The sequence below is a fragment of the Thunnus thynnus genome, chromosome 19 (assembly GCF_963924715.1).
Source record: "Thunnus thynnus chromosome 19, fThuThy2.1, whole genome shotgun sequence".
Lineage (NCBI taxonomy): Eukaryota > Metazoa > Chordata > Actinopteri > Scombriformes > Scombridae > Thunnus > Thunnus thynnus.
This window is the reverse complement of record NC_089535.1, coordinates 17820127-17843888: the sequence shown is the minus strand read 5'-3', so window position 1 is coordinate 17843888 and position 23762 is coordinate 17820127. Positions and strand designations below refer to the sequence as shown.

The 23762-nt window shown below is 40.9% G+C and overlaps 1 protein-coding gene across 1 annotated transcript; it reads right to left on the bottom strand.

The window, feature by feature from the left end:
• Positions 1-257: 257 nt before the first annotated feature.
• On the bottom strand, positions 258-21845 carry slc27a4 (solute carrier family 27 member 4). The gene is made up of 14 exons (XM_067574033.1): positions 21371-21845; positions 19628-19789; positions 16358-16568; positions 15975-16158; positions 14204-14362; positions 10766-10835; positions 10514-10605; positions 10124-10233; positions 9650-9859; positions 9182-9308; positions 8131-8268; positions 7871-8035; positions 6358-6504; positions 258-5274 (listed from the first exon to the last, which is right to left on the bottom strand). The coding sequence occupies exons 2-14, from the start codon at positions 19786-19788 to the stop codon at positions 5117-5119; spliced, it is 1932 nt and encodes a 643-aa protein (XP_067430134.1). The 5' UTR covers position 19789; positions 21371-21845; the 3' UTR covers positions 258-5116.
• Positions 21846-23762: the final 1917 nt, after the last annotated feature.

Here is a 23762-nt window from a genome sequence, read left to right as displayed (position 1 = left end):
TTAATCATTTATTTTAAGCAAAACAAAGACATTTTGACACATCTTAAATTTTACCTGGAAGTTCTCTTACAGGAAGCCTGATGTAACCTGAAGTGAACTGCTTAACCCAATGTTTGGAACATAATGATAAAACACAGTGTTTTTTCGGGTAAATGGCCTGCTGCTAGTGTTGAAACAGTCCAGATATTGCTAATGTCAGTTCCTGGCTCAGGCCTAAGCTCAATCATAAGAGAGTAGTTCAACAAACAGAGCCAGAGTGAACAATTTAAATAGTTTTTATTAATAATGATTTTCCATTTGCAGCACTGCTTTTTATCTCATTTTCTTGAAATGCATGATGTATACAGCTAGCCTTCGGTGGACAAGAGGACATCAGTGTGTGTGTGTGTGCGCGCGTCTCACACACACACACATCACACCTCACAGACCTCCTCCTACACACTCTGCACAAGCTGAGAGCTGCCGCCTGTGCAACGACACAATAGAATAAAATAATGATAAAAAAAAAAACAACTTTCACACAGATAGGCATACGTGTACAAACTTGTTGCCTTCTCTAGCACTGCTTGATGTTCCTGAGGATCACGGCAGGGGAAAAAAAAAAGACAAACAAAAAGTGCAAAAAGCAGAAATATTGATCAGAGGCATGAGGGACAGCGAGACCAGAGAGACATAAATTTGATAAAACACAAGTGTTCAGTTTGTTTGTGATCTACAGCGTGGCCTGCCTGGTGTGTAGTGACACTCACATGATCACAAACTTCACTGTGACCTTAGAGGTGCTTTACAATCAGACACTCTGCTTATATGTTTGCAAGTGTCAAGATGAGCTGGGTGACAGTTTGATGCCTCTGAGACTTTCTCACAAATTTGTTCACTTTGGAACTTTTTGATTTTTGGCTCAAGAAAGACATAAGCCGAATAAACTTATAGTCAAAATCAATCGCCACAGACTGACTACATTTAATATGCGGGTGTATTAGGGGCTGGCATTAAATCAGTTTAATCTGTCAAATAATAATATTATACATACAATACATGTGTAGAGGACCTGGGAAATCAGTCTCTTACACCTTAAATCAAAAAAGGTGAAAGGATCAGGAGTTTTTAACTGATTATAATACCCACAGGTCAGTTGGAACATTTAAATCTGTTTTAAAGATCGGTTTACAAATGTTGCATGTAGTCCACACTTCAAAATATAGTGTGTAATATTGCGTTTTCAGCATTAAATGTCCATTTACAGTAGTTCAACTTGCAGTCATTAGGCCCTTTCATTTATCATCCAAAGACTGCATGATAAAATAGCATGGAAACTTGTGTGAGTCTCCTTGTCTGAAAAGGTTTTAAGTATTGATGAGGAAGCAGCTCCCCCCTCTGGTCAAACAGGTGACCCAACACACCCTGTCCCACAGCCCCGTCACTCTCTGCAGGCCTTCAGCTGTTTTAGGTTTTGCACATTGACTTATCTGGTTTGCCATCTGCTTTTTTAAAAACAGTATTTATCAGCTGGGAAATGGAAAACTGGCTCCCAGTCAGTTTCATTCATAAAAGATCCCCAGCTGGATAATAGTGCCTTTTATGAAGGTACAGTTTGACTCTGATGGCTGCTTTAGATTGTCTTCCACTCACACATGAATCCCCCTTTTATACCAAAAATCACAAAGCTATGATTTCACGCAAAGGAAAAAAAAAAAAAAAGCAAAAGCAAACACAAACAGCAGTGAAACAATCAAAGTATAATTAACAGTTCTTCAAAAAGAATAATTTAAGCTCATTTAAAATTTAAAAAAGTGAAAATGGAAACATCTTATTCAGAGTGCTCTGCTGTGGGGCTGTTTAGTCACGCGCCCCCTGGTGGTCAGGGTTGACAAGTGCAACCCTCAGTCAGAAGCATCATAACAGCCAGAAATGTTCCCTTGAATACGTAAATCACACTTTACAACATCATCATTGGTCACTCGTTTGCTTTTCAGACATTCATGAGAACATATCACACTCATCATTAAAGAATAAATACAAGTGACAGAGACAGACTCTTTTAACTAAGACCACAGAGGAGGCAGGGATGAATCTCACTTTCTGTCAAACAGCTTTATTGGGTATTTTTGTAAAAGTCCCAAAATATGGAAATGATAGATGACAGCAAACTGCAGCTGTCAAGGTCAACTTTGTCAGTCAGTGCAAGAAAAAAGCTGTTTAAACTGAAGTGAGATTCAGTCTGCAGAAAACAAAGCAGCCTAGGCATCGCCACAATTACTGTTAGGAGTAATAAATCCTCTACATTACAGCCAGTGCTCAGACAACTGGCTGTACTGTAGGCGGACTGGGATGTGGTCATCTGTAAAAGATACTGTAAGAAAAAGTCATGGGGTAATGGCAGACTATACACGACACACACATGAGCAAAGAATATCTGAAAACATTTTTTTGAGTGTGTAGTTGGAGCTTTATGTCACTAGACCTCCTGAACAATCTCAAAAAAGTGGGCAAAACCCCTCCAATATACTTAATTGAACACGTAACAAACGCCAATCAAGGAAATCATTTGAAATGTACTCAACTGCTGTCTTTTTTTAACCATTGTCTGAATCAACGTGAGCTCAGCGAGATGAAGCAGATGCGCCAGAGGACGCGGCTCAGTATCTGACAGAGAGAGCGAGGATCAAACAGAAGGTGCCTGCTTCAGAAAAGATTGAGGGCCACGGCCAGAAAGAGAGAATAAAGAGTCAAACAGGGAGGAGATGATTTAGTGGAAAGGAACGGGGCGGTTGGCAGAGAGACGATAAAGGCTTAAAGTAAAGGTGCTGAGCAGATGGAAACTTAGGCGAACATTTCTATAAGACAACCCAAGAAACACACACCTTACGAATAAGACGGCTAGACGACAAATTAAGCTTACAGTCAGGACTACGTAGAGTGGAAGAGACTCAAAAGGAAAGGGAGTAAGGAGGATAGAGTCCTGGGAAACGCAATCACAGTAGCCTCGGAAATTTTGGTCTTCCTGCAGCTCCCGAGATTTAGGCTTAGCTTCGTGAGGCTACAATGACAGGGAACTCAAGAGACAGACAAAAGAGCTAATGGAAGATAGAAGCTGAATGAAGAGAGTGAAGGTGGAGGACATGCTGTATGAGATACTACTGTATGTTTGGGCCAGGGCCTGTGAATCTGGGAGGTGAACTCACAGTAAGGCACAGTGCTCTGCTTGTGGTTGATGATGCTCATTCATGCTGCTACAACCTCTGATGACAGATACTGTACTGCAAAAACAGACATAACATCGATGACACATGTCACATTTTCTCTTCTTCTACTGCTCTATTTCGACATACCCCCCCCCCCCCCCCCCCCCCCCCCACCCACCCCCACCCCAAGTTCCAGTTTCCCTACTCCAACCATTTAAATCTTTGGATCTTTCGGCTCTCTTGAACGCGGCGGAACATCCCTCTTTAGCACCAGAAAACACAAAGTCCTCGCTCAATCAGGTGATCTGGTGCTTCTTTTGCTTCAGTCGAGTCCTCTTCATATGTTTCAGAATAATACACACACACACATACCTCTATTATAGGTGAAGTCTACCTTTTAGGACAAAACCTGCACAATACAGCCACACAACCAAGCTGCACATTAGCTCGGTGTTTATGGAAATAGCCCCATGTATTTAGCCCAGGGTTGAATCAGTCAGATCACATTACTTTGTGTTCTAGCAGCTGATATAAAATGCATGCTGCAACTTCATTTTTGAGGACTCTAAGAGCTGTGATAGCACAGATTTGGATACACATAAAGCAGAAAAAAAAACTGATACATTTGCACTATAACAAAAAAAAAAAAAAGAAAGCTTACAACAATGACATAAATAACTAAGACTTCTCTTAAATATGTAAACAAGCACTACAACTTAAATATATTTGGTGTGATGCAGACATATTTAAATACAAAGCTTTGTTTTATATCAGCTCTCGTGTGGTGTGGCTGATTATTGCACTGCAAACGCTGGAGCCCTATTGCACTTAAAGTACATCTTCAACCACTGGTCTAATTTAACTTTTACATGTCAAAGGCTTTCCAAAATCCCTCACATCCTTACATTGTTCCCTTAAAAAAAAAAAAAAACACACAAACAAACAAAAAGAAAAAAAAAACTTGGTGACCTTTCCTCATTTTCATCTCAAGCCCTTTGTGGCAAAGAGCCAGAGGAGTGGAAATGAAGACTAGGAGACCAGAGAGGTCAAGTAGACCTTGGGTAGAGAAAAGATGTAGCTGTCACATATATTTGTCGCTGCTGGCTAATTGTGCAGGTGAAGTCGAACAGTAGAGACTCCAGGCTCTTTGCAAAACAAATGAACAGAGAGACAGTTTAGGTCCTCATAGGTCCCTCAAATGTCCCACACACTGATCCATGTTCCTCTTAAGCATCCATCAAGTTTATGGTCATCCATAGTTTCATGTTTTTGCATTCTGGATGCCAGGCAGCCTGCATTCCTCATCCCTCCCAGTGGTGGTGCACCCCCTTCCCCACCCCTCCAGCAAAACATCTGGTTTGATGGACCAGTACGGACAGGCGGGGCTGTTTGACAGCTGTGTGTGCAGGGGGTTATGCGGCCATGACGAGTGGTTTCAAGTTATCAAACAGACCTGGTTACTGGGTTTGTGCCTCTCTCTGTGTTTGCTGAGGTAGCGAGAGGAGTTGCCGGGGAGATTTTGGGAGGGATGGATGGAGTGGTGCGGTGTGTGTATGTTTGTGGCGTGCATAAGTCTGGTTTTAGGGATCAAAGAGCAAAGTGGTTTTGGGAATACAATGTGTACGTGTGTGTGTGTGTGTGTGTGTGTGTGTGTGTGTGTGTGTGTGTGTGTGTGTAAATGTGTTGGCATTTGAGTCAGGGTGCACGGAGTGTGTATGGCTATTACTTTTTATGTATTTATTTGTGTATATGGGGACAGGGTCCTGCAGTCTGCTATCCTGGTCGCACAATATTGTCTTCTTTTCTGTATCTGTATGTGTGTGTGCGCTTGTGTGTGTGTGTGTGTGTGTGTGTGTGTGTGTGTGTGTGTGTGTGTGTGTGTGAGTGAGTGTCTGCATGTACGTGTGTAGATGTAGTGGTCAGCCTGGTCATCACAATTTGTGTTTCCCTGACAGTATGGAGCGGTAAAGCTCCTCGTCCACCGGCACGTAACGTGCTCTGCTGGAATCCAGGAAGTACAGTCTGTCTGACACCACGGTGGGGTCAAAGCCGTCCCGACGCAAGTCCGTCTTCTGAAATTTGAACGTTCCTGAGATGGAGAGACACAAAGAATACAGTAACACTAAGCAGTTTCAAAATTACTGCACTGCACAGGTTAAATCCCATGAAAAGTCCAAAAACAAACAATGAACTGATTCTACTAACAAGTCTGCGTATAAAGCTTAATACAGCTTATTCCTTAATGTTCCACAGACCTCCATTGTTGTCCAGCAACAACTAATACAGTTTTTCTCAATTGCTTAAGCACAACATTTCTCAAAACACTAAGAACAAACACCACACCATTTCTTACTGAACAGAACATCACTTAATTTGTCTTACAAAACATTTCACTCATGTCAACAGGAAGTTAATTAACTATTGCATCACTGCCACCAAAACTGTGCCAGTATGACTGAGGACATTAAAATTGTGTTTCTTTATGTAATTTCTTATTCTTATCTTAGGACTGCTTGGTCCATGTTCAGTATAACTGTGGTACAGCAAGCTCAGTTTTGCCCCATGTGATGTAAACGTGTTTGAGAAATGATGATAGGAGTTGCCCCTTTAAAGATTTGACAATATGTGAAGTTTGACTATTTCACACAGTGTTGTGAAATACTATTTCCATTCAACAATTGCGCCAAAGCAACTGAGAAAAACTGTAAATAACACATTAGTAAGCACACAACTGCACTGGGCAACATGTTCCTTCATTACCATGAACACATGCAGTACAGTTTATTTTGTGTCAATCCCACAAACCTCATCCTGCTGCAGTAAATAATCACTAGCGCACCAGATCCATGACTGTAATATGGCTTAGAAATAAATTTACACATTTGTACATTGACTCTTCACTGGTATGGATCTGTCTTGAATAATTTGATACAGATTTTCAAAATATTGGATGATATAATTTTCTCCTATCTGTCTTGTGAAAACTAAAATGAAAAATCAGAAAAATAAAATGAGCGCACACCAGAAAGTAACTATGATAGTTCACGATTTAACTCCAATTGTAATTTTTGTCATATTGCACAGACATAAAAATGATGTTCATCTTAACTTCTAAAAATCTCAGTTGTTGGTTGAATGTTTTACACAAACAGCAGTGAAAAGAGCGCTTTACCTGTCTTGTTGACCTCCTGAAGGAAACGGAGGAAGACAGGTTTGGCGTACGGAGGGAGGGCCTTGTCCATGTCCTTCACAAACTTCTCCAGGTCAGTGGAGTGAGACGGATCAGCGATGGCTGCCATTCCAGCTTTTCCCTCTGCTCCTGCACATGCGGAAACACATATATGTTTAAGTTTATGGTCAGACAGATGTGTGTGTTTATGCAAAGAGTATCTCATTTGTACACTTCCCCTTCGTACAAGAGATCCAGCTTCACAAATGAGAGTTGTCTGGCAGTATTCATTTACTTCTACATCTAACAGCAACAGGGAATAGGCATCTGTGATTCGTCTTTCATGTCATTCAGACTGCAGAGCCTCAACAACAGCTCAGCTTTATGAGTGATGACGTTTCATAATAGTATAATTAATTTCCTATCACATTAAGTTAACCCTAAGTCAACATACATCAGCAGTAATAACTTTAACCTAACAGCTTTTTCACAGTGTGGCTCTTGTCAAAATTTGTTTAGAGTTCATCTCTCTATACAATGCTGTAAGTCCAGAGGGCACGAAAAACCTGCCAACACCTTTCTGCCAGTGTCTGCAAAACTAAATACTGTAAACTTCAGCTGTCGCATTAGATCATTCACATGTTACATACTGTATGTCTACCTTGTTTTTCTTTCATTTGAGACACAGTACAAAGTATCTTAAAATTACATTTTTGAATGCATTTTAGCATCCATCGTACTGGAGTGTTTTGCCTACATTTTAAAGCATAACTGTGAACAAAAAAAGCATGTGGCTACAGGTGAAGAGGTAGAAAAGGAAACAAGCCCAAGATCTAGAGTGAACAGGAGGAATCTGTGGTCCAGATGTACTTTTTTTAAGTTGTGGTCAATTTTTTTTGTTTCCATTGTTACATATTTGGTAATGTTGTCCCAAGAGGCTGAGGAAGTGAGGGTACAGAAGACCCAACTGAGAAATGACTACACATAGAATAATAAAAGAACTAATAGGAGCCCAAATTAAGCAAAGCTTGCATAGCTCCAAACCAAAATAATACTATAATAATAATAATATTAATAATTCAAGAAACGCCTGAAAGCTCTTTGAACCACCTTGAGCCGCTTAACTTTTAGCACTTTGTTGATTGTTGCACCTCTTTCTTGTTGTTTATGGAATTTCTTATGCAATTGTCTAATTCCAGTTGTTTCTTACTTTAATAATTATATATATATATATATCTATAAAAAAGACAACAAAAAAAAACGCTCTTTGTGTAACATTTTCTCATTGTACTTGCACCTGTCAGCTATTTGAGTATTTGTACCACAGCTCTGTCTGAGTCACTGTCCTCTAGAGATTGATTGTCTTGCCTCGTTTGTAAGTCGCTTCGGATAAAAGCGTCTGTCAAATGACATAATTTAAATTTAAATGTAATACTTTTTTGGGCACAAATTGAGGAATGTCCCTTTAATCTCAAATGAGGGCACATATTCGAGCAGGTATGTTAAAAGATTTTACCTGGTACTTCTACTCCATATACAACTACATCTTTCATGTCAAGCAGCCTGCTGAGAGTCCCCTCCACCTCAGTGGTTGAGACGTTCTCTCCTTTCCAGCGGAAAGTGTCTCCTGTCCGGTCCTTGAAGTACATGTGGCCGCATTCATCCATGACCAACACATCACCTGGTGAGAGCAGGGGGATTAAAGATCAGTTGGCATGGAACAAGATGAATATGTCAGTATATATATATATATATGTGTGTGTGTGTGAGACTGACCAGAGAGATAGGCACTGTCTCCCTTCTTAAAGACACTTTGGGCAATCTTCTTGTTGGTCGCTGTTTGGTTGACATAGCCGTCAAACCTCCGAAGAGGGTCATTCTGAATGATCCTGCCGACTAGCTGGCCAGGCTCGCCTAGAGAGAACGAGAGAGAGAAAGAGTGAGAGAATGTATTTGTGTGAGAACAGAGGGATTTGTGCGGCATTCATATGAAATCAAATGGCCATTTTCACAACACAAAGTGGATTGTTTGTGCTCCATCACGGGTTTCAGAGAGGAGTGTCTGTGCAGGTCTGCATGTCTACATTGCATCACATAAGCCCCTTTAACACATGCACTGCAACCCTGAAATTTTCCGGACTATACCTGGAGGAGCTGTACGTGTGGACGCAAATGTCCGAGTCAGTCAGACTGGACATTAAACAGACTTTACCCTGCCAGCTCCCCGGTACAAAATCCGTGTAATGGCCGATTGAGCCCATGTGTGAATACAGCAGTGAATTCTCCGGAGAATGCACGGCAAGCGAGTAGACTGCAACTGCTCGCTGCAGTAAGTGCAACAAAATCCCGCAGTAAGGGAGACGGTGTTGGCAATTTATCAAACAACTGTTGAACAAGCAGAACATAAACTTAAATACAACGTCTTTGACTTCTAGCGATCGATCAATTTCAGCAATTTCTCGTCAAAAGCTTAAAAACACTGAATTACAACCTCAGCGTACTTTTTTGCATCAGGTCCTGCCTCTTTCACCCCTTGCCTAAACCAAACAGAGTATTTCCAGTAGGTGAGAAGGCGTCTGACACACATATGTGAAAACGGCTATATATTCTGAACTCAATGCTACGCTATAATTTTGATTAATTGCAGGCTCTCTAGCTCTCTGATTAGCTCATCAATGGAAGCCCAGGTGTGAGCCTATTAAGCTACGAGTTGAGTGTTCAGCCAGTGAAATCTGATGTTAAAAATTTCCAGAAAAAAAAAAACAACAACTGCAAAACGCTGATAGTGGGGCTCTCTAATAAATGTAAACGTATACAGTAAACCTACCAGGTTTACAGGGAATGCAGACGCCATCAGGTCCTCTAATGAGCTCCATGGTCTCTTCATCGACCCTCACCAGTCTGATGGGGTAGATGAAGGGTAGAATCTGACTGTTGAAGCCACACGCTCCAACCTGGAGGATGGACAAGAAAATATCAACATCCACAAAGCTTTTAGTGTGGCGAGGAAAGTGAAAGGCAGACAATTTCCAGCCAGAGTAAATAACAGCAAAAACAACTCCTGTGCCAAATGTTCCATTCTAGTGATTCATCATGTTTGTTTCCATTTGATCATCAGGCTCTGTCCAAATGTATGGCGAGTGGGAGTGCAGTGTGTTGTGTTATATCGATGAGAGGCTACCAAAACTGAGAAAATAACACATTTTTAGAACAAAAGAGCACTTTACATGAAGAGGATTTTGGAGCTCTATCACTCATTTTTCAATCACCATTTCGTTACAGGACGCATTCCCACCTTGTTATCGAAGTTGCCCAGGCTGCAGTTGCACTCTGTGGCTCCGTAGAACTCTGCGATCTGTGGGATATTGAAGCGGTTCATGAACTCCTCCCATATGGACTGACGCAGGCCGTTGCCCAGTGCCATGCGCACCCGATGCTGCTTCTCCATGTCCCGAATCGGCTGGTTCAGCAAGTACCGGCAGATCTCACCTATGTACTGCACAATCTAAAGGGGGAAGGAGGAAGATGGTGGTGAGAGATTAGGTAAAGTTTAGTTATGAGACAGGTCTAGGCTAATTACCGATTTAATACAAAGCTTGCAATAATGAAGGGATTTAAAGAGCTTAACTTGGGAATAACATCAAATCTTGAGATTATTTTTTATAGAAAGTGACAGGAAAGATGTCTTTTCAGCAACACAGTGAGATTGCGGTGTGCTGGACTGCCCATTGAATCTGTGGAGGAGACTTGTTATCTAAATCATGCTTACAGTGCAGTTGTATTTGACACAGTCGTCCCAGAAACGAGAGGCGGAGAACTTCTTTCTGATGACTACAGTCATGCCGTGTATTATACACTGGCCCACTCCCACAATGTTACCTGTGGACAAACAAATATGAATATGAAGCAACAAATGTGCAACTTCTTCTTTCATTAAAATAATGAATAGCACATAAACATTATTAGTCTTTGTTTGTCTGTGACATTATTTGTACATGACATTCTGCCATTCTGACAAGTAAAAATCACATTATTAGAAATATCAGGAATTATACTGAATGAAGGAAAAAGCACATTTGTCCTTGCTGACACAAGGACAAGTTGCATACATTGTAACTTTGAATCTGAACTCTTAACACACACAGAGTGACAGATTTACCTGCTGAGTGGTAGAGCGGAAGGCAATCATACAACACGTCATCTGATGTCATCCTGAAGCCATAATACACCAAAGCTGCCATGCGGTAGTATCTGAAAACCAGAGTGGGATTTAAAAAAAATAAAAATGTCATGCACTTCTCTCTCATCCTCTTCTAACAGTATTTATACAACACAAAAGCTAAATGGATCAACAAAAAGAGCAGCTGCAGTTCCTGTGTGTGGGGTAGTTAGCTACATGGCTCCTTCCTACCTGCTGTGCACAACGATAGCAGCTTTAGGCATCCCAGTGGTTCCTGATGTGTAGATGTAGAACAGGCGATCTGAAACAGACAGCACAGTGATAGTGAGTTAACTTTACGGGGGCTGCTGGGCTCAGGAGGATCGGTGGTTCGATCCCCGGCTACTCTAGTCCGCATGTGGAAGTGTCCTTGGGCAAGATACTGAACCCCAAATTGCTCCTGAAGACTGTGCCACCAGTGTGTGTCAGTGTGTGTGTGAATGAGCATTAGAAACTCCTCCTGATGAGCAGTTGGCACCTTGCATGGCAGCCTCTGCCATCAGTGTATGAATGTGTGTGTGTGAATGGGTGAATGATGGCATGTAGTGTAAAGCCCTTTGAGGGGTCAGAAGACTAGAAAGGCGTTATATAAATGCAGTCAATTTATCATTTGCAGTACATATCAACAAAAAATGTGAAATTACACCAGCATGTGCTTGAGTACGTAAAAATGATCGATCTATCTATCGTGTTTGAATGCAGCTTCAGTTTACTCTTTTTCCAATGAATGTTTAATCTTGAATGTATGTATGTATGTATGATCTATGTTCTATGTGTTCATGTGCATTGTGACATTGTCGGCAAGTGTGCTGTGTGATACAGCAGCTTGGAGCCCAAGACAAATATCCTTTGCGGGACAATAAAGTATATCTCATCTTATCTTACCTTATCTTAAACATTGCTAAATTCTGATTAGCTGTGCTTTATTGAAATGCCTTTGATCAGAACGTTTTTGATAGCTCATTGTATCAAAGTTACAGCTCTGAAGGACTGAGGCAGAAAAAAACAGAATCTCTCTTTAATAGATAATGAAAATTAGACCATTACAGTAAGTCAGTTTTTTCTCTGTGACAGCACAGATGCCCTGATCAGACTGAGAATCCTGCATCCAGATGTAGCAAATTGGCTTTAGATTCAGTTAAGAGAGATCTGGGACCCAAAATGAACTAAATGAACTACCAAGTTGAATAAGCAGCTCCTCAGTCATTTACACACTACACAACCTACTGTATGTGTACACACACATTTCTTATCATCTCCACATGCAATTTGGCTGCAATCTGTGCACATCACCAACATTTTGCCATATTTCAACATGGCCAAAGGTCACAGGTTTTATTGCTGCATGAGCCTGCGTGGCTATCAGTAATTACAGTCCACAACAAAACTGAGTACACCCCTGTGCAACACTTAATTGTTAAATGATTAGATTAAATTGAAAATACAGGTGTCACAGTACAATCACAATGCAACAATAGTGAGTACGCCTGTGACCATTGAAACAAAAATGATTACAACTTCCAATCAAGACTGATTAACAACGTTATAAAAGAACCTAGGAACACCACTATTTTCTCAATTTTGGCCTGGGTTGTGGCTTATGCAACGTGGCTCCACATGGTGAGGAATTTCCTGAGCAAGAAGGAGGGAAAGGGTACAAGATCACCAGTAGGCTACTGAACAGAAGCCAAAGCACAGTTGCAGCGGTGGTGAGGAGGTACAGGAGAACCCATACTGCACTACCAATAACAGAAGGCGCAGTGGTCGTCCTCGATAAAAAAAATTATGACACGCACAATTAGCTATTTAAGCAACCTTGCATTGAAAAACAGACCACCAAGTGCTTTTGACTTGGCACAAGGATCATCTGTGGAAATTGGTATTTCAGTGAGATTCTCAGACAGTGCAAAGGACATTGCATGAGGAAAACCATTGCTCACAAAACAGTATGAAACTGCAAGATTAAACTTTGCCAAAGAACATGAATAGAAGCCTGATGAATATTGGCAGCACATTGTTTGGTCAGATGAAACCAAAATAAATTTGTTTTGATCAGATGGGGTTCGGCATGGACCCGGCCAGGACTACCACAGTGACTGCATAATGCCAACTGTGAAACATGGAGGCAGGAGTGTGCTGATATGGGGCTGTATTGAGTGCAAAAGGTGTAGGAGAGATGACATTTATAGATGGCACTATGAATGCAAGTTTTCTCTACCCAAATACTGAACAAAAAGATGGATACCAGTCTCAAGAAAGTTGGAAGGATAGAAATCTTCCAATATGACAGTGATCCCAAACACATGAACACATGAAAACTATGACCTGACCAAGTATGTCCCCTGACCTGAATCCAACAGAACCCCTTTAGAGTATTTTAAAGACGGACGTAGCTCAACAAAACCCCTCCAGCAAAGAGCAGCTGATAAGATAAGAATTATCTGTGAAGAATGACAGAATATCTCTCCACAGATTTGTTATCATCAACTAATGAAAGCTGTGCTGATATTTGTTGCAGTTCATGCTTAAATATGGACCTTTCGTTATAATTTAATCAGTCAAACATTCTGTTTTTTTAATTAGTTGGCTTAATTCTTCTTCTTCTTCTTGATATTGACCAGGGCTGTACTTTGTTATATACTATTCATGTAGTGTTGAAGTATCCTATAGCAAAAGCGAGTGAGCAGGTAGAAGTCGATTCATATTGTTCTGGATGAGAGATAACTGATTAGTGGATAAAATAAAAAACATGAAATGCTTAATAGTGGAGACAATAACAAAAACCTATTATTAACTATTCTAGCTACCTGATATTGTCAGTCTGTTTCTCCATAGTGAAATGCTATTATCGTTATTTCTGTCAACTCTGTACACATGACATCTACTGCATGTCTGTCCATCATAGAAGAGGGATTTCTCCTCTGTTGTTTCTTCCTTTTTTTCCTGCTTTATGTCTTTTTGCAAGTTTTTCCCTTTTCAAATAGAGGGTCTAAGTATAGAGAGTGTCATATGTTGTATAGATCATAAAGTCCTTAGAGGAAAATTTGTGATTTTGGGATATATGTAAATAAGTTTCTGTCTGGCTCCATTCTTATTTAAAGTCATACACATATTTAATAGCAGTAACATAATAATTTCTAAAATAATCAACAGTGAAACTGTATACTTTTTAATACGCCTACTGTATAAAAAAATTAAAAAACAAAAAAAGAAACCTCGATGCAGAGAAAATATTATTGACATTTTAATTCAGTGTGTTTCAGTCCTAAAAATGATTTATTATGTGATTTCTGACTGTGAGTCAATGCTAGACCCCACAAGTATTACTCACCACTCGTCAACTTCAGTGCTGCCAGACTATTTGTACATGCAAACAAATGGAAATTTCTGCTTTGCTTTGGTTAGAGTGGGTGTTGCTATTTTGACAGGAGGCAATGTTCGAATTTTTATTACTGATGACCAGGACATCTGATGTCGGTTGCTGAATTATTAATACACCACAGAAAAGGACTCCAAAAAGCATCTGTCAAACAGCTTCTTGTTAAATAAACTTCTTCAATCTATTAACATAGCTGGGGAAACTCGTATCCAAATTGGTTATGAGGGACTTGATGACCATGGTGTTCTTACCTGTGAAGCAGCGTTGCGGCCGGCTGGGCAGGTGAGACGGGGCGGCAGCCAGCAGGGGCTCGAGGCACTCGGTTCCCTGTGGGACGCGTTTGGCGTCCCAGTCTCCGGAGCAAAACAGCTGCACTGACTTTCCCATTGAGCTGTGGATCTCGGTCATCGCTATGGGAGCAAGGGAAACACATTAGAGTAAATTAGATCAATTTTACAATCCCACATTGCAAGAGAACTACATGTGATGAAAGATGGTTTGGCATTGGGCAGGGTAATAGGGGACAGAAAATGCCTTAGGGTGTCAGGTGGAAGGTGGGGAGGGAGAAAGACAAAAGAGAAATACTTTGACATAAAAGGAGGAAGAGCGGTGGAACAAAAGAGAAGGGCAAAAAGAAGAAGGTGTCAGTACTGTCACAGTGAGAGAAGCAGACAGAAGGAGGGAAACAACATATTGTAATAGCTCTCATATTTCCCCCTGCAAACAGACATTGTATCTTAATTTAAAAGCCTTATGTCATGCTGGCTCAGTACTTATGCTACTGGCTTGACTTTGGCCTGTTCGGTAGCAAAGAGGCTGCGTTTCCAATTACTTAAAGGCATAAAGCACATGATGGGGTCCAGGATCCCAGGACGAATGGCTCAAAGCTCATTCACTCTTTATGGCTGTTGAGATCAGGGCTTTTCAAATTGGGCAGGGACCCAAAAGAGGGTCATGAGGAGATTGAAATAGATCTCCAATTTATGTTTGACCATTCTACTGAGCTGCAATTTTATATTACTAATGCATCCCAAGTCCAAGCAATAAAAGGCATGTTTAATATTACACTGTGGGTAATGAGATGAGACATTATTAAAGGTAATTAGTTCTATTTGGACATTCAAAGCCAAAAGTAAAAAAAAAAAAAAAATCACAAACACACAAATATTAAAGCTGAATTTAATCGCATGGTTCATTTAATCTTATTGTTAACAGTCGCTTAGCAACTACTTCCATTAGTCAATATCAAAAATATAAGGTCAAGACCAGTAATACGTGGTAGAAAAACATTGAGGTATGTAATTATTATATGTGCTGAAATGATTATCCATTAAAACAAGAGTTTTATGAAGAGTTTTATGAGCTATATTGCTAATTTACAAAAAAAATACATGACTCAACAGGGCTTTACAGTGGTTGTGTTACATCAGCTCTGTTGTTGTTTTCATTTTTAGTCCAACTTTAACCCTAAAAAAATATTCTGTAAAAAACAAAATCAATCACAGGTTGTATCCTGTTTGTTTGAAGATCATGAGTTTACAGTATAATCTATTTTTAGCTGGATATCTTTGTCTGCATATCAGCGCTGTAGGTGACCCCATCTCTCCTCATACACCTCTTATCTGTTTCAGTTTATCTTTTATCAGTCAGTTTTCTTTTCAGACCCGAACACTGCAGATCGATAATGGTGACATTTCTCCACTTCCCTCTTCATTACTTTTTCCTTTCTTTCCCTTCATTAGCAGTTTAAAAGCTCCATTGACTGATATTGAGGAGACACCTTCTTCAAACCCATCTATCTTTTATGATGCTTTCTCGCTGCAACACTCACCTTTCTCATCTCAGCGGAAGCAGAACAACATTCATCAGCAAAAGTCAATGCTGTACAAACTGAAAAGCCCTCTGAGACAAACTTATGATTTCTGGCTTTAAACTTGCTGCAGATAGTACTATTACTTATATTATCTGTTAGTATTATGCACACATAACAATATGTATAACCTCAATCCTCACTACTCTTACCATCAGTCAGCTCTGACCCAAACACCACAGCCTTGGCATTGGAGATGGTGACACAGTGGACCAAGGCCTCTAGTCTCAAATTGAAGTTGATGAGAGCGGCTTCTATTCCGATCTTGGCCATGCCCAGCCACAGGCCCACATACTGGGACCTGTTCTCCATGAAAAGGGCCACCACGTCACCCTCCTGAAGGGAAACAAAAAAAAGAGGAGCTGTCAAACAGATTGTCATCAAGTGATGACTGACATTTCTTTCTATTTAACTTGACTCTCCATAAAGGAGTCACCTCCAGGATGGAAATGACATCAGAGAGAGTTATGACAATTAAGAGAAATGACAATGAGAATTAAGAAGCTCTTTGGGATATCTTGTTTTATGGATCTACCTTGAAACCTCGCTGGAGCAACAGGTTAGCCACTTTGTTGGAGTATTCATCTAACTGGTGGAAGGTCCATCTCTCCCCAGTCCCTTCGAAGATCAGTGCTGTTTTGTCCCCGTGGCGGCGGACTGTTTCAGCGAAGATCTTCGGAATAGTGTTCTTTTCTTTGAGGTGGCGTCTGACGTTCATTTTTACCCTCAATAACACTACCGCCGCACTGGAGGAACAAGAAAAAATATGTTATTAAAAAGGGTAAAACAGCAAGTTAGAATATCTCTTCCTTTTTGCCATTTGATGTAAAGGCCAATCCCCCTCACCTAAAAGACATACTGTTAGTTTTTGGTTTTGCAGGTTTTAGCACAAGAACACAAGTTTTTAGATGGATTTCCCACCTTTCAGGCAGGTGTTGCTTTCAGTTCATTGTGTTATTAATATTTTGTTGCTTTCATTTTGTTGTTGTTACCATGTTACCATTACATAGTATTGCAACTGCAAAAAGGAACTTTCTTGAAAACTCTCCTTGTCGGTGCTTCCAAGGATGCTTAGACATCTGAAATTTGAGACTCTGCTGGCAAAAAGCATTGTATTCATGCATCAAAATATCAGAAAATCAACCCAACAAGACAGACTATACATAATTATGGAAATTATGGAAAGAATAATGTGAATTTGGTTGCTCATGAGTTTAAAAAGTTTTGGTTTGGGAGGAAAGCAGACAGTATTTGCAATTGTATAACCATGCAGCAGTAATGTGACTTTTGCAAAATAGTCAGTCCTGCACAGTGGAGGCATGGATGCTGAGACCTCGGATATTGTTTGGGTAAAGGTCAGCAATAATATGAAGTGTGTGTAATGTGTAGCTATGCAGCTAAAACATGCAAAATTACTAGTATTGTCATTTGGAGTCATTTGATGTTCAGATCAAAACACTATGAGGCTCATCTAAATGTATAGTTGACCAACTAAGCTCATCTCTTACCTATAATGTGCAAAACGTAACAACAATAAACATAAAATGTCACAACAGAGATGGCTGGTCGGGTCCGAGGGGGCAAAGTCTGCCTACATGGAAGCATCCCACTCCATACTTTACATTTATGGTGCAAAGGTACAGATAGTGGGCATGTTACAAAGTACTGTATAATTACTGAAACATCATAAAAATCTATTAGGCCAGTTATTGAGTTACTTCTGGCTGCACTTTGATGGTAATGACATCTTTATCACTACACAGGGGATTAGTTTGATGTTGGTCTAGATAAACATAGTTTATAGTTGCACAGCTGTTTCAGTCATTTCAATAGTACACTTGGTCGCAATAAAGCTGTTTGGAGATCTTTGTTATGCAACAGATGAGCTGCATGAACCATTTAATTGTATGAAAACTATGTAAGACCCAAAATAACACTGATATGATTAACTTCTATTATTTCAAATAGTGGGTTCTTTATTCATGAGTGGAGTTTCTAATTAGCAAAAAACTGCACTGCACAGCATCGTTAAGTTAAAATAAAACTCTGTTTAAAAAAAATTCTAACAAACACAGATGCTTTACGCCCACCAAACCACCCAGAGACAGTCACTGGCATTTGCAGGGACAGAATTGTGTATACTGGAGGTCGGTTTAGTGTACAATGGCATTAAGATGTGAACCAATGGTGCTTCTTACAGTGTGAATACCTGAGCCCTGTCACAGTACATTTACCCAATAAAAAATCATGAGTCACTGTGGAAAAGGAATGCTTTGACAGGGTTATATGGTGAATTTTTAACCCTGAGGTTTCAGATATTGTCAATACATAGACAAATAACTGCAGCTTTATCAGAACTATGTTCTTAATAAACTGTATTAGGGATATTTGCATCTGCTGCAGTATTTCTGAGCAGGTGCACCCAGCTAGGTGCCATGTGTAGTGATACACGTAAATAAGAGGAAAGGGATTACTCTTATTATATGACAATTTAAAAAAACATATAGCCTTGGGAACTGGGATCTGAGAACAGAGGCCATTTTTTGTAGTCAATGGGTCACAGAAAAGCACTTTGGTTTATTTCTCGTCTTTTACAATTTCCTGTTTTACCACTATTGGAGCTATTCAGGGGGAAAAAGGAAGTTAACCACAAACCAATTACCATGGTAACCTCCAACTGTAAATATTGGCTTTAGGTAAGACAGTTAAAAGCCTCGCACCTCCCCCCTGCCCTCCATTGTCCTTTGTCTAAAATAGTTCAGGCTACCTGCTCTGCCACAAAGTTCTGAAACACACAACAGGAATATGCAGCTGGTTACTAACGCTGGCTGTAAAAGAGCCTCAGGTCTCAACCGGTGACTTCTTTCAAACATGACGGCCCGCATTTTTTCAGTGCTATAAGAGGCTTTACTTGCACATGTTCCTCCTTCATAATATGGACAAAGTACTGCATAATGTCCTTATCAAGTGTAATGACACTGAAATACTGAAATTATTTGTTCAGAGTGTACTTTGTGGGATGCGTGCTTTTAATAACTAACTTAGAGATTACTGTGTATCAATATGAGTCAATATCATTATTTCATCACATATCATTCGATTGAGACGTGGTGAACTATAATTCTGGTTTATAGTCCTAACTTATCAAGACTAATGTCTTTGCCAGTAATCTTATCAAAGACTTGCAACATTTTTGGTGGATGTATGGCACAATTTTTATGCCTAACCACAGTGTGTACAAATGTCAAATTTGTTTTACTGTGTCAAAGGTCTTGTTTTAACTGATGACAACTGATCTTCAGGAACTGTTGAGATGTCTGTAATTGTTTGAACAGAGACAAGTTTTCAGTTGTTTGTGCTGTTTATCAAGTACATAAGATTTGAAATGAAAAGATGGAGGAGGTGGATGAACCCAGTAGGACTCATGACCCTTTTTTATACGTAAAAAGATCTATAACTACCCCAGTTTTTGTATAGTGAGATGGGACAATGATAGGGCTACTGTTTCAGTTAATCTGGATGTTAACACCCTAAAATCAGAAAGGTGTAAGTCAGCACTTTCACCCTCACGGTCATTGTTCTGCTTCAGATCCAGTGTGCTGGGGTGCAGAGCCAAAACAACTGAAAATTTGTCACTGTCCAAACACTTACAGGCTGCACTATATTTTGGGTTTGGCTCACTGTGACAGCAAGCAGTTTAAACCAAGACCTCACTGGTTGAAAAATAGCTAGTAAAAAAAAAAAAAAAAAAAAAAAAATCAACAGCCCAAAAGGTTTCACTTCACATCAACATCCCTGCACTTACTGTAAGTCTCTGCCAACTGTTTTGGCGAAAATCTGTAGGAAGCTCCATCCTCCGCTTCCCAGGTAGAAGATCAGGATGGCCGGGAGAACCTGGTACCAAGGCAAGCCCACCAGCAGCCTCAACACAAACAGCAGGGCAGTGCAACACGATAGACGCAGCATCCTGAAAGAATGCACACACATATAAATAGAGGGAGATAATAGCCCAAAGACTGCGGACCATGGCTGCCGATCATAAACATCAGTTCACTGGGACAAAGGTTACATAAGGTTTAAGTGAGCAAAACTGATCTCAAATCTGCATCTTCACAGTGGTATTCAAGCAAATCACTTAAGAATGTTATCTACAATGATTTTGTACACACATCCTTTGCCTACTTTAATACATTGACTAAGCTTTGGTGCCCCATGAGCTTGTAGTGAACGAGGAACGAAAGTGAAATAAGAAAATGACTTCTAATCGTATCCTGAAAGTTCTTATCTTGTATGGGAGTTGAAAGTGGCCGTAATCAAGGAACTACAAAACACAAACATTTCATTTATAAACAGCTACACATTTGAGCGTAATACTTTCTTTTTCAGCAGAATTGGTAAAAACCGAAAGGAAAGTCCTAGTTCTTTTCTCTTACAGGTAAATAAAGCCCAAGGCTACAGAGACCTAACTAAAGGCAAACTGTGACAGCTGAGAGTAACAGAGGACAGCATGTTGTTGACATTGGTGCTCAGTGCTACCTGATAGCTACAGTAGGAAGATGATCCTAAAACCGGTGAACGATAGGCTTACATGACTGCTTATTATCTATTCATTAGCCTACAAAGAAAAACACTGCAGGGTTGTTAATTTTTATTTATCATTACAGAACAAACAACTGGGCATTTTTAGGATATTTTAATGAAAGTACAGCCAGTTTTTAGAGTCAAGACTAGATTGTCATTGCTCTGCCTTCCTGCATGTGGTTGTCTATATCATGCCATTGCAATAACTCAGCTGCTATTTAAAACATTTACTGTGGACGATTCAGTTAACCCTGGATGTCCGACATGACAGGATTTGTCATACGTCAGGGGGAAGAAATGCATTAAGAGGGCAGTAAGAAAAAAAAAACAGCTTCATCATTCACTGCTGCTGCTACACCCGGATATTTAAAAGGCGCGTAGCATCATATTGCGGTAGTGGATAGGGGAAATCATAGAGGCTCAACCCACAGTTGGGTTGACTGCACTTCACTAATCGTGCCATGTGCGCTTTCAGACAGGCCCTTTTTGAGTCATAACCCGGTTGGACATTATCTATCGGGCTAACCTGATGTAGGATATCATGGTAACAGGCGCGCCGGGGGGAAGCAGGGCGCGCTGCGTAAAATGCGTGCATCGGCTTAAAAGCGAGGAAGCGGATGGACAGTGTGACACCAGTCTCTTTGTAGGATTGAAGAGGCACGCTGACTATGCTGTCCACGTTCACATAGATTACCTTTCATGGACCGAGACATGCCTGAAATTAAAGTGCCGATCGAGCCACCTCTCTAGTCTCTTTAGTGGGGCTCATCGCTCACAAGGTTGTCAGAGGACAAGGGAGTCAGCGCCGGGCTCTTTCCCCCCGTTTTTCGCCCTCGCCAAAAATAATCACCGGACCCCATCGGTGAAAGTTGAACATCGCGGGGGCGCACAGTCAGCTCGGGGCTGTGGCTGTGGGGTTGGAGTGGGGTGGGGGAGAGTGAGGGTGACCAGCTTTTTTCATACATACCTTGCACTTGGTTCACGCAGTCACCGCATATGTAGCTGCGCAGAAATCCCAGACGTGAAGCTCGCTGTGTGCGTTTCCACCTTGATCGGCTTATAATGTGCTCGCCTGGTCGCCCTCCGCTTCTCACCGTCGCTCGCTTGTGGCTTGACAGAGGCTCACAGAAACAGCACACACAGAAAGAGAGACAGACACACGCACCGGGATCCCCTCCTGCTGTTAATACCACACCGACCCGCTGCTCCTCTCTCTCCTCCTCCGGTGGTTTCAGGGAGTCAGATTCTCCTGGCTGTGCGCGTCGACTTTGACCCCGCGATCATGATCCGTTCATTGTCACAATCATTGATATCATTTCTGGGTTCATTGTACCGGATAAGCTCGCTAGCAAGCGTAATTCAAATGACCTTATAATTTTCTTAGCTGCGCCCGCCCACCGCCGACAGCATCCCATCAGTGTGTCAGGAATAAGCGCTGACGGACGGGGGCAAGAGCCAATCAGCGAGGGTGATTTCTTACACATCACATCCGGTAGGGGCGGGATTTGCGGGAGTTGTGGAGAGGAAATGCGGTGGGGCCCTGCCTGCCTGCTCGCTTCTGCTGCTCTCATCGACATCTCATCGTAGCAGCGAGGTTAGCAGAGCACACACAGCAGTCTCTACCCGGCAGTTGACAAGGCCCAGATGCGGAACTCGGTGGTGTAAAATGAGCCCTGCCTCTGCGTGTGGAGTCCGCCTCACCACGTCCATTCATTACTGCACAAGACGTATGTGTCAACAGGAGGGTCCCGCGGAGGAATGAGGAAGGGCAGGGTTACACACCAGCCTCGACTCTACTATTATGAGCCACTGCGGGCCAATATATATAATAAAAAAAAGTGAAACACATTAACCACCAGCCTGCAGGTTTTCACTGCAACCTAACGCTACACCGGCTAATTGCACGATGTAGATGTCTTGATTGGAGGCGTGTCCTGTAAATTGAAAACCTGCTTTGCATTCACATGGTTGGCAATCAATGAATGTTAAACACATGTAAATGCAGCTGACACATATGTGGACAGCAGAGCCAGAGAATACTGAAATATGCTTAAAAGTGAGCCTATAATATCACATCTTTGCCTATTTTTTTGACATTGTATTTCCTTGCTGATTGCTGCAACTTTAAGCAAAGAAGAATCTTGCAAGTCCACAACACACAATAGAATAGCTTAAAGGACAGGTTCCTCAAGTCAGTCTTAAAACAACAGTCAGATACCTATATGAACAGTGAAGGAGGTTTTCCTTGCTGTCATCATTCCTCCTGTTCATACTGGCTATTTAAAGATCCCTTTCAAATGTGCTTTCAATGTACAGAAAGTAATGGGGGCCAAATTCTACACGTGTAGTCCACAGTAATTTGTGCAAAAATGCATTTAAAAATTTATCTGAAGCTTATATGAGGCTTCAGCTGTCTGAATTAGTCATATCAAGTGGATATCTGCCACATTTAGTCTATTCAGCATTAACTTCCCTCTTTACATTGTAAGTGCATTATGAAGGGATCTTCTATTGGCCAGTATGAACAGGAGAAATGTTTACATGATCACAGCAAGAAAAACCTATTTCAGTGTTCATTTGGGCTCCTGACTATTGTTTTAAGATAGACGTGAAAAACTGTGAATCCGTCCTTTAAGCCTATATTTGAATGACACGACACTGACATTTTACACAGTTTCCATTACAAGAATGTGACATGTCATACAAACACATTGCATAATCAGGGGAGATTACAACATGTCTACTATAACAAACTGAAATAAGTTATTGCTGAAGGTTAACAGAGGTTACTTCCCCAGTGGCCTGGACAGCTCAGATAAATGGGGACACACTTATTAGTACAATCTTGCAAAACATGTTACATGTAACCCATTTTCAAACAGTTGGCTGCAAATGCCTACTTGGATAAAAGTCAAAGCTTTACACTGCAACCCTGTGAGACCCATGATCAGCATTTATCATCTGGTACATGAAGGTACAGTATATACCCTCTGACCCTAATATGTGAGATATTAAATGAATGATAGGCGATGGAAAGATGAGGATAAGAAAGTAGGATAAGCTTTGTCCTGCAAATGAGTGATAATAAAAGTGCACACACACACTTTTTTACTTGTCAGTCACAATTACACCTGAGGAAGAGCAGACGTCCATTGACACACAGACAAACAGAGCATCATCGGGGCTGTGAAGCTCATATGCTGCTATCGGCTCAAGAAGAAACATTATCTGTGTTTGTAAGACAGATAAGGGCACACCCAGGATATTATGCCACTTGTCTACTGAACATTTCAGGCAAACAGAACAGCACTGGGGACTTTCTTTTAAAATAAAGGAAGTAAGTACCCAGCCCCTTGTTT

Coding starts and splice junctions, on each gene's coding strand:
- slc27a4 (XM_067574033.1), bottom strand. CDS start 19,788: ATGCTGCGTCTATCGTGTTGCACTGCCCTGCTGTTTGTGTTGAGGCTG. Junction 9,860..10,123: donor GTGTCAAATACAACTGCACT/GTAAGCATGATT, acceptor TTCCCCCTTTAG/ATTGTGCAGTACATAGGTGA. Junction 5,275..6,357: donor TCAGGAGGTCAACAAGACAG/GTAAAGCGCTCT, acceptor TCTCCATCTCAG/GAACGTTCAAATTTCAGAAG.